General features: G+C 40.0%; 1 protein-coding gene across 1 annotated transcript in view; it reads right to left on the bottom strand.

The window, feature by feature from the left end:
- Positions 1-2,883: 2,883 nt before the first annotated feature.
- Positions 2,884-10,316, bottom strand: part of scfd1 (sec1 family domain containing 1) — a 34,398-nt gene continuing 26,965 nt past the window's right edge. Inside the window, exons 20-25 of the mRNA XM_084742212.1 lie at positions 10,149-10,202; positions 7,489-7,541; positions 5,776-5,809; positions 4,203-4,268; positions 3,771-3,839; positions 2,884-3,085 (exon numbers count right to left, since the gene is read on the bottom strand). Coding sequence (XP_084598338.1) covers positions 3,062-3,085; positions 3,771-3,839; positions 4,203-4,268; positions 5,776-5,809; positions 7,489-7,541; positions 10,149-10,202 — 300 coding nt within the window. The 3' untranslated portion in view covers positions 2,884-3,061. The remainder of the gene's footprint in view (positions 3,086-3,770; positions 3,840-4,202; positions 4,269-5,775; positions 5,810-7,488; positions 7,542-10,148; positions 10,203-10,316) is intronic.

Raw genomic sequence — 10,316 nt, 5'->3', positions numbered from 1 at the left:
CATCAAACAAACCAATGTTAAATGAGTTACTGACATATTTATACTACTGATTAGTACATTCTTAATTACTTTAACTCTTAACAGCAATTAATTGATTAATCAATTAATAATTAATGATTATAATCCTGATTCCAACCTGCTGCTGCTGTGTTTTTTTTGTTTTTTTTATATCTCTTATCGATCTTTCTCATTGGTCCGTTTGTGATCAGATCACCTGATTGGCTCCTAAAATAATACAGACGAAAGTTTTGGATATTAATTCAAACTGTACGCAGTACTCAACTATGATTTTAAAAGTAACTAAGTGGATTACATGATGTAATGCATACTTAAGTATGAGTAAAAGTACAGACTTGAAAATCTACTCATAAAAATACAAGTACTCATAGAAAACTACTCAATTAAGCCCTTAAGCTTACGGGCTGTTTCCCAGAGTTGGGAAACAGCCCGTAAGCTTAAGGGAGACCTTAAGATACAACTTACGACGCACGTAGCGCTACGAAGGCTCTGGGAAACGGGGCCCAAGTTGATAATTGTTTATGTGCTGTAAATAAAATCTTTATAATTGAAACTCAACAGAAATCATGACCTGGTTCCTAAAGTTAATCCATGGAACATTTTCATGGTGGAACTTTATTTTCTAGTAAAAAGAAAACAGTTCCCACATGGAGCAACATTTAATGGCTCATTATTTCTAAAAGAAACATTTCTGTTGATAATAAGAGTTCTGACTCAATTTGGATCTGATCAGCTCGATGACAGACTTTGGCTCTTTGGGGCATCACCACTGACATCATCAGCTGTACTTACGATGTGGACGTTAAAAACAAAACTTCATCTTATTGGGATATTCTGCCATCATATTTTCCAGCGTTGATGTGAGTCACTTCTACAGAAAAATGTATCTGTATGTATGTAAAATGTATGTACGTGCACTTAGCTGGAACAGTGATTTTATCTTTGAGCTGCTGGGAGGAGAAAGTTTTCAGTCTCATCCTCAACTGAACCAAACTGTAAAAAAAAGATTTCTGTCTGTGTCAGATACAAAGCTGGAAGTAACTGATTACAAATACTCACGTTACTGTGATTAAGTAGTGTTTTTTTTTTTTAGGATGCTTGTACTTCTATTAGTAGATTTTCAAGGCTGTACTTTTAATTACACCATGTAATCTACTTAGTTACTTTGGAAATCATAGTTGAGTATAATTTGAATTAATATCCAAACCTTTCATCTGCATTTTAGGAGCCAGTCAGGTGATCTGATCACAAACGGACCAATGAAAACCAGGATTTAAAAAATAACACAGCAGCAGGTTTGGAGTCAGAATTTCAATGATTAATCATTAATCAATTAATTTGCAATTAATAAATTAACTAATTAAGAATCTGCTAATCAATATTATAAAATAGCTGATCAATCAATAGTATAAAAATAACAGTAATTGCACCTTGTTTGATGTGGTTTTGTTTTGAAAATAAAGAAATGATTAATGATTAATTGGTTGTTTGTTTTTTCACCTTGGAGAGGTGAGTGTGACCACAGAGCAGCAGAACAGAGATCTCTCTGATCAGTTAACAGCTATTTGAGGGAACAGCTGAGCATTTTATCAGCTCCCACACTGGTTACACACACACACACACACACACACACACACACACACACACACACACACACACACACACACACACACACACACACACACACACACACACAGATTAAAATGCCATGATGACATAATCCTCAGATTGATCTCTTTGTTTTGGTGCTGTGGTGTTGGAGGAACATGGCAGCAGCAGCAGAGCTGTACCACACTGTGCCAGGCTGCCTTTAGAGTGATGGATGATGTGTGTGTGTGTGTGTGTGTGTGTGTGTGTGTGTGTGTTGTCCTGCTCCTCCTCCTCTGACTGGACAAAGTTTCCAGTCTGAAGGAAAACACACTTAATGAGAGTTAAAGGAGGTGACAGTTGAACCTGCTGAGTGTCTGTTGATCAGTTTTCTCTCGTCTGATTTTAACAATACAGTGTTCAAACATAAAAAAACATCAGAATAAAAACATAAAATGCCTCCATACTGCTCGCCTGGTCTCCTAAAGCCCCAACATGTCATGCTGATTAATAAAAATGTTATTTACACCATGTTTACACAAGATTCTGAGCTTGGAAAATGATTGTCACAAATAATTTCACAGCCTGTAGTTGTATATTGCTTTTTGTGTGCATGTGCAAAAAAATCCATGCACATATACAAGTGTGTCAGGTTTTGCAACTGTAGAAATATTCTGTGCACATGTAAAGATATTTTCTAGCTGTAGAATTGTTTTGTACATTTGTGAAAAAGGTTTTGTGCAGAAATATTTCATACAGTGAGGTTACACAAAGTCTGAGACATGGACACTCAAATTTCCCATCTTTTTATGTGACCGTTAAGTTACAAAACTATGAGGCACGATGATTGACAAGGACGAGTGTTGTTTAAATTGATGTGACTTTATAAAAGAAATGGTAAAAACGTCATCCAGTCAACTTTTAAGACCTGTCAAAATCACATTTATGACTTTTTAATGCCTAAAATTTAGTTTGTTATTGAGTTTGAGATTTTTAAAAACTTATTCAGGACCAACAGAAACTCTGATTATTTCAGACTGTGAAGCTTCAGATCTTCAGGCAGAGTTCACATGTGACCTGAGGGGTCCTGACTGTTGATCCAGAACTGAGGACCTGCAGCCTGCAGAGTCCTGCCTGAGGATCTGAGCCTGAACTGAACCATGAAGAGCTTTAAATGAACTGGAAAACTGACTGGAAACCAGTGAGGAGACTGAAACTGGGCTGATGATGAAGCTGCACCTTCATCACTGTGAGTAAAAAAACAGAGTGAAGCTGCAATGAGTTAAACTGTTGAGTTTTATTAGTGCTGAGAGGAAGAGACAGAAGTTACAGTTCAGATGGGAAATGTTTTAATTCATTTACAGAACAGAGTTTAATATAAAACAACTGGAATAAAGAGACAGAGAGACAGAGAGACGGGAAACAGAGAGGTTCACAGATTGTTGGTGGTGTCCCATCACTTTTGGCCCAGTTGGGAGAGCTGTGGAGAGAGAGGACGAAAAGGTCAGGAGGTCACTGAGGTCACAGAAAGTACGAAATAAAACTTCATTTCTCTCCTTTAGTTTTAGATTAATTCTGCAGTTTAAACAGAGCAGAAGGAGGACAGGAAGACAGCAGGGCAGGGGCAGGACAGCAGGACAGGAGGAGGACAGGAGGACAGGAGGAGGACAGCAGGACAGGAGGACAGCCGGGCAGGAGGAGGACAGCAGGAGGGGAGGAGGACAGCAGGACATGAGGACGACAGGAGGACAGGAAGATAGCAGGACAGGAGGACAGGAGGAGGACAGCAGGAGAGGAGGAGGACAGGAGGACAGCAGGAGAGGAGGAGGACAGCAGGACATGAGGACGACAGGAGGACAGGAAGATAGCAGGGCAGGGGCAGGACAGCAGGACAGGAGGAGGACAGGAAGACAGCAGGACAGGAGGACAGGAGGAGGACAGCAGGAGGGGAGGAGGACAGCAGGACATGAGGACGACAGGAGGACAGGAAGATAGCAGGGCAGGGGCAGGACAGCAGGACAGGAGGAGGACAGGAAGACAGCAGGACAGGAGGACAGGAGGAGGACAGCAGGAGAGGAGGAGGACAGGAGGACAGCAGGAGAGGAGGAGGACAGCAGGAGAGGAGGAGGACAGCAGGACAGGAGGAGACAGGTGTTGTGTCTCACCTGTTTGATGAACTGAGCAGCGTTGAAGAGTTCACTGCAGCCGTAAACAACTTTCTTTCCCTGTTTGAACTGAAAACACAGGAAGTTATATCATCATGTTTCCTGCTGCCAAAGATCCATCTGATCCAACAGGAAATGACACTTTATAAAACACCAAATAACAAATGCATCATAAAAAGAAAATGTGATCTGTATCTCTGCACTTTCAAATGTCATATTTATGTAAAAAAAAAAAAAAAAAAGTTAAATAAATGACAAACTGAATATTAAAAGAAAAAGCATCAATAACTGGGGTCCAAGCAGATTGTTAAAAATCTGTCCAATCAGCAGACTTGATTGTCTATGTTCTGGGTAAGATTTCCATTTTTCTGCAGTTTGTGACCTGTAACTGTTCTGCTGCTGCCTGGACTCTGACAGACAGTATTTCAGTACCTTGGCGTAGTCCACCAGGTTCTGGTACTCGATGTAGTTTCCTCCTCCGACCACAAACACGATGGCCTGAAAACAGATCGACTCCACGTCAGTGAATCTGGTTCTGTCTGCAGGAACTAAAATCACTTTTCTGTACAAAAGAATTGACCCTTTACTGAGCCCCGCCCCCTTCATTACTGTTGCTAAGCTGTCAAGCTTTCCATTCTCACACTGCATTTATTCAGTTTACGGTGATAACGGAGGCAGATTTAACATCCAACCTGGGAGTAACTGTTGAAACACGAGGTCTGTGATTCCTGAGAAAAGTTAAATTAAAGCAGATTCTCATTTCTAGCTGACGATGGTGGATTGTGTCGACTAAAATAATGACTCACAAGCAGATTTCATAAGTGTAGCTGGCTGATGTAAGCTAATGCTAATGCTAACTCAATTTGAGCCAGCTGAGTCTCCAGCTGACAAGAACCCTGTGAAAGTGTTTATGTAAAGTTAGCTAACAGCTGTGTACATGATATAACATTAATGCTAACAGACTGAGACTAAAGCTAGCTTACATCTCAGCTAACATTGGTCAGATGGTGAAATACAGCAGGTATATCTACATGACAGATGATAGAAATACACTCATTAACGTGGGAAAAGGAAGAGCAGGGACTCGATTAGTGCAGTGGACCTTGAGACGGGTCACCCAGCCAGACCAGCCGGACCACGATCACCACAGGAAGAGAGCCGGGATAAGAGCTAAGCTAACCAGGCTTAGACCTGAGACAGCAAGCCAGAGAGAGACGCATCAGCTCACATCCTCCTCAAACCCTCACAGAACAAATGCAGATGCAGTGGGATCTAACAAGTTTGACTGGAGCTAAAGTTAAAGCTAGCATTAGTTAGCTGGACATGCTAATGTTTCCAGCTTATATTAGAGCAGATGAGGACAGAGTTGAATCCATTCATCACACGTGTGCTCTTGTGTTTCATGTTTTTGAGAGACGACAAAAAGACGCCACCATCCAGACTCATGAAACTGAGTGTCTCTCCTCTGAGCCTTCTGCTCACCTTCAACATGGAGACAAATGGAAAGATTGACAGCTCTAGTTAAGATGTGACTGGACAGTTGCTGTTTGGAGGCGGGGCTTAGTGAAGGGTCAATTAACAACTTCAGATCAGTCAGAGAGTTCCTGGTCTTTACTTTCCTTTGGGACTGATCTCAGATGTTTTACTGTCACACATGTCAACTAACAGGTGAGAAGAAGAAACGTCTTAATGGTTTTAGTTTCACACCTGGTCAGGTGAATTTTACAGCAGGTTTACATCATTAAATCTTTATTATATGTATTGATTTATTACAGCTTAACTACAGAGTGTTAGACTCTTTCAGCAGGAGATAAAGTTTAATCCTCTGAACTGAATTAACTCTGTCAGGTTTGTCAGCAGTTCATTGCAGTTCAGCAGATTTCTGATGCGCAGCATCATTTCCAGTCTGTCTTCTGTTTCTTCTTCGTCCTCTGTTTGTCCTGGAAATAACTGCAACTGAATCTCATCAATCAAACTTTAGTCCAGAAACAGAAACTCTGCTCACCTCCTGAAACGGGTTCTTGTTCCTGGGAATGGAGCTGAAGAAGAAGAGGAGGAAGAGGAGTGAAAATTATGAGACATTCCTGAGCTTTCTACCAGTCAACAGGCTGTTAGCAGCTCTGCTAACGTTGACTGAAAACTTCAACTAAATCAGAGGCCTGTGTCCACAGAGTATTTTTTTTTTTCTGGAAGAAAAGTGATGGTAGGAGGCTGCATGTGTGTGTTTTGTTTCTATGACAACAATATCACAGTGTAGCATCGACCCTCTGCTCTTTGACATTTTTTTCACTACGAGCACCAACAGGAAGCCGCTCGTTCTCATTGGCTCGTCTCCACACAAGTGCGCTGGCTCCGTTTGACTCGGCGCATCAGGGATTTGCATCTGGACTACAGCGGTCACAATACCAGAATTTTAAGCTTAAAAAAACAAAACTCAGAAGCTCTTTCAAGACCACAGCAAAAAGAAAAAACAGGAGATGTCTGTCAGATGTGCAGGTTATGTTTATATAGAGTCTGCCGGTCCAGAACCACATGCATCTGCATGAATCAGGTTCAATATCTGACCACAACCCAGACCTGGACAACAGCTGAAAAACCTGTCACCATAGTGAAGGTTCATATCGGTCCATATCCATGATTATTGATCATGTAGGTTGTGACTGTGTGCTGCAAAGGCTGAGAAGTGAAAAAATGAATAAATATCACAATATTTTTGAACAAATACCTCGATAGTGTGACAATAATTTAGGGATGACTATATTTATTTCTCAAGATAGTAATATAATGAGATTTTTTGTTAATAATCCTCAGGAATGTTGAGATAATAACTAAAAGAATAAGTTAAGATAAATATTACAACAGCTAGAAGTCTGGTAAGTTTAGGAAACGGCATCAATTTACTGTAATTCAGCCTTTAAAACCAGGAAAAGACAACAGTTATGACATAACAGCATATAACGATATCCAAAATCTATCATGATAACTAGTCTCATATCATGATACGATGGAATATCGATATATTGCCGAGCCCTGATACAGCGACGCAGGAGAGAAACTAAACTTCGAACCACAGAGATTCAATCAGATGTTGCTGAGTCCTGAGAGACGAACACACAGACACTTTTAAAAAGTGTTTTCTCTTTGGGTTCCTGCACTGACAGGAGTCAATTCTTGGTTCTTCTGTGCTCATCAGAGACGAGACAAATGGGTCGACTGGTGATGGGAGAAGAGTTGTTCACCTGTTTTTACTGGATAAAGCTGAATTTAAAAACCTGCATATGATTGGTTGTCTGGAAAAAAAGTGTCTGTGGTGACAGCCACGGCTTTTGGACAAGTTTAAAGAATTTTCAACTAAAAGAGCTCCAAGCTGCCGCACAAAAAACGCTATGTGGACACAGATTAATAAACTGATCAGGATTGGCATTGGCACATTATTCTGGACATACTTACAGATAAGAAGCTGTATTCTGTCCAAGTCCTACAATGTTGCTGATAACACAATTATAAACTGTCTCAAATTACCGCAGGACAACCACAAGACTTCACAGTTTTTGGAAATGTGAAACTGAAAGAGGAACCTTCCTGCACTAGTTTATGAACTGTAACCATAACATTAAACGTACCCAGCATCTCCTAAAACCAATAAAAAGCTGAATTCCAAAAAACAAGAATAAATAAAGTGATCAGCAGTGATTATCAGTTTGTGTTGGAGTGGTACCTCTCGCTGCCTCGCAGCATCTTTGGGTCAAAGTATCGATAGTCATCTGTTTCCTGGAAGACAAACAGAGAAAAAACATGAGTCAGCTGATTCGTCCGCCGGTCACCTCCACATGTGTTTTCTCTGGATCTCACTTGAATTCATCTGAAACCTGAATTAACATTCACTGAAAACATGTAACAGATTCATAACCGCCTGCTGCTGACAGATTTAAGAGGTCTTTTAATTTAACGTCTTGAAAGAATAACTTCACTTTTCTGAGTTATTAAATCACACACAGTCAGTTTATTACAGGACACGTGTCGTTTTTATTACAGGGACACTTCTTTTCCTTTTTCCTCCCACAGACACTTCAGTCGTCACAAATCTTTTTGGACTCATAAACGGTTAAAGCAGACGGAGCTGCAGAGTTAAACTGGATCAGCTGTGTGTGTTACTGTATTCACATTTTACACACCGGAGTGTTTGACCTCAATCAGCCACGTTTCTACCAGGCAGACACCGATACTGAATTCACTGAGGCTGCTGGTATTAAGGAGTAAAAAAATACAGAATATACACAACATACACACAGAAAACACAGGTTTTACATTGATCCCTAAAAAGTGGTGATCAAACACTGGTGCCACAGATCTGCAACGGAGGCAGAAAATTTCACAGTTTAACAATAAACTTTATTGTCCAAAACGTGGACGCTGAAACAAACTTTCACCGACATTTTTAATTATATTCTAAAATATTATATTAATAAAATACATTTTATTACATTTGATTTTATAAAAGGACTGCTGCTATTCTGCTGTTGCACAAAATTCAAACATTCATGGCCAAAAGACAATTCATGCCAAGTTTTTTTTTTGTTTTACAGATTCTCTGGTCACGGCTGCTGCTTTGATTTTATTTTAATAAAAAAGAGGAAAGCAGAAGAAATTTAAGTTGAAAGGACAAACACAAACAAAAAATTCTGCACAAATCAGATCTATTATTGAATAAAGGATATTTGTTAAAGTTGTCATGTTCCTTTGTTTTTTAATATCATAATAAATATCTCATGATGGGCTTGTATCATGTAGAGGTGCAGACTTGAACTGGATCAGCTGCAGCTCTGCGCCTCCTCACTCATGTCAACAGATCAGAGAGTTTGACTTCCATCAGACACGAGTTTGTACTGGAGGACAAACTCTGATCTGTACCGACTCTTAGTTTAGTATAACACTATAACACTGAAATGACAGAAACTAAGACGCTTTTAAACTTTGAACTTTAAATGTTGTTTCATCTTTTCATAATAACAGAGTTTACCGCAGGTCACATTTTAATATTTTCCCCCCAGTGATTTCTTTTCTTGTCTCTTTTGATGGCAAAGTCTTTTTCAAATTCACGAGGGACCAGCTGAAAACAGGCAGGACCAACTGACTGTTGTTTGTCCAGAAATAGTCCCTGCACATCGTCCAAAACTGTGGTTTTAACTTTTCTGTTTGTGCTGAGATGAAACAAAGCAGATATGATGTTCATCAGTAAGCTGAGGTGATCCAACATGTGTCCATCAGTGCACGTCAATCAGTGCACGTCACACACAACAAGACAAAAAAGTCATAAAAGACATGACGAGATGAAACAGATGTTAACAACACATAAAAAACGTAACAAAGATGAAAAAGACGTGACAAGATGAAAAAAATGTAAGAAGACAAAAAAGACACGATGAGACAAAAGAGCAAAGAAGACAAAATTAAAAAGATGTTAAAAAAACAAAAAAGATGTAACAAGAAGAAAAAGACGTAACTAAACATAAGATGTAACAAGACTTAAAGGATGTAACAAGGCATAATGTTATTGATTAGCTTCCTACACCAGTAACTCCTGCTGCTTCTCCAAACTGGAGGCCTCCATCTACTGCAGGTAGAACACTGACTGAGGAGAAGAACCTCACAGAACCACACTTCAAATACTCTGAACTGTCCCTTTAATACTCTACATCACAACATCTGAAACTCAACAAAACCAAAAACACACATGCAAACAAAACCCACACACACACACACACACACACACACACACACACACACACACACACACACACAGACACACACACGACAATCTGATAGAGGGAGAATGTGCTCTTCTATTTCTTTCATCTTCATCCCAGGCCTGTCTCCCCCCTCCTCCCCCCACCTCCCCCCGTCAGAGTCACAACAACAGGATCTTTGTTGCTCGTTTGTAACTTCAGACGCTGAGAAACCTGCACTGTGTGTGTGTGTGTGTGTGTGTGTGTGTGTGTGTGTGTGTGTGTGTGTGTGTGTGTGTGTGTGTGTGTGCAAATGAGTCAAATGACTACATGAACCAGAGGAGCCAAATCAAAAATTTCACTCATTCATCATCATCATCATCATCATCATCACTGTGTGTGTGTGTTCGACGGTTGCACATGTGGTCACATGTGAATTTAACTGTGTGTGTGTGTGTGTTTGTTGTGGATGAAGTATTCAGATCCTGACTTCAACAGAAGTACCAGGGTTAGGGTTAGGAAACAGTCAAAGAAAAACGTCTGCCCTCATAATGTTTAGAAATCGTTAAATATTTCTGGATCCTCAACAAAATGTTCTTTGGTCTTAAAGTCAAATCTTCTACCAGCGTTCAGTGAAATCACACAAACTCACAGGGTTCGACTTCATCTCCATCAGGTTGTCCAGGATCCGAGTGACTGGAAGGTTCTGGAAGGGAAGAAAAAAAATATTTTAACTGTGCTCACAGTTAAACAGTCTCATGGACAGAAAGGAAACTTGGACAGAATTCAGGCATGAAGTGATGAGGCAGTTCATTTAAAT

The sequence above is a fragment of the Lutjanus erythropterus genome, chromosome 18 (assembly GCF_056507025.1).
Source record: "Lutjanus erythropterus isolate fLutEry1 chromosome 18, fLutEry1.hap2, whole genome shotgun sequence".
Lineage (NCBI taxonomy): Eukaryota > Metazoa > Chordata > Actinopteri > Lutjaniformes > Lutjanidae > Lutjanus > Lutjanus erythropterus.
Note: the sequence above shows the minus strand (reverse complement) of the source record. Positions and strands in the feature narration are given on the sequence as shown.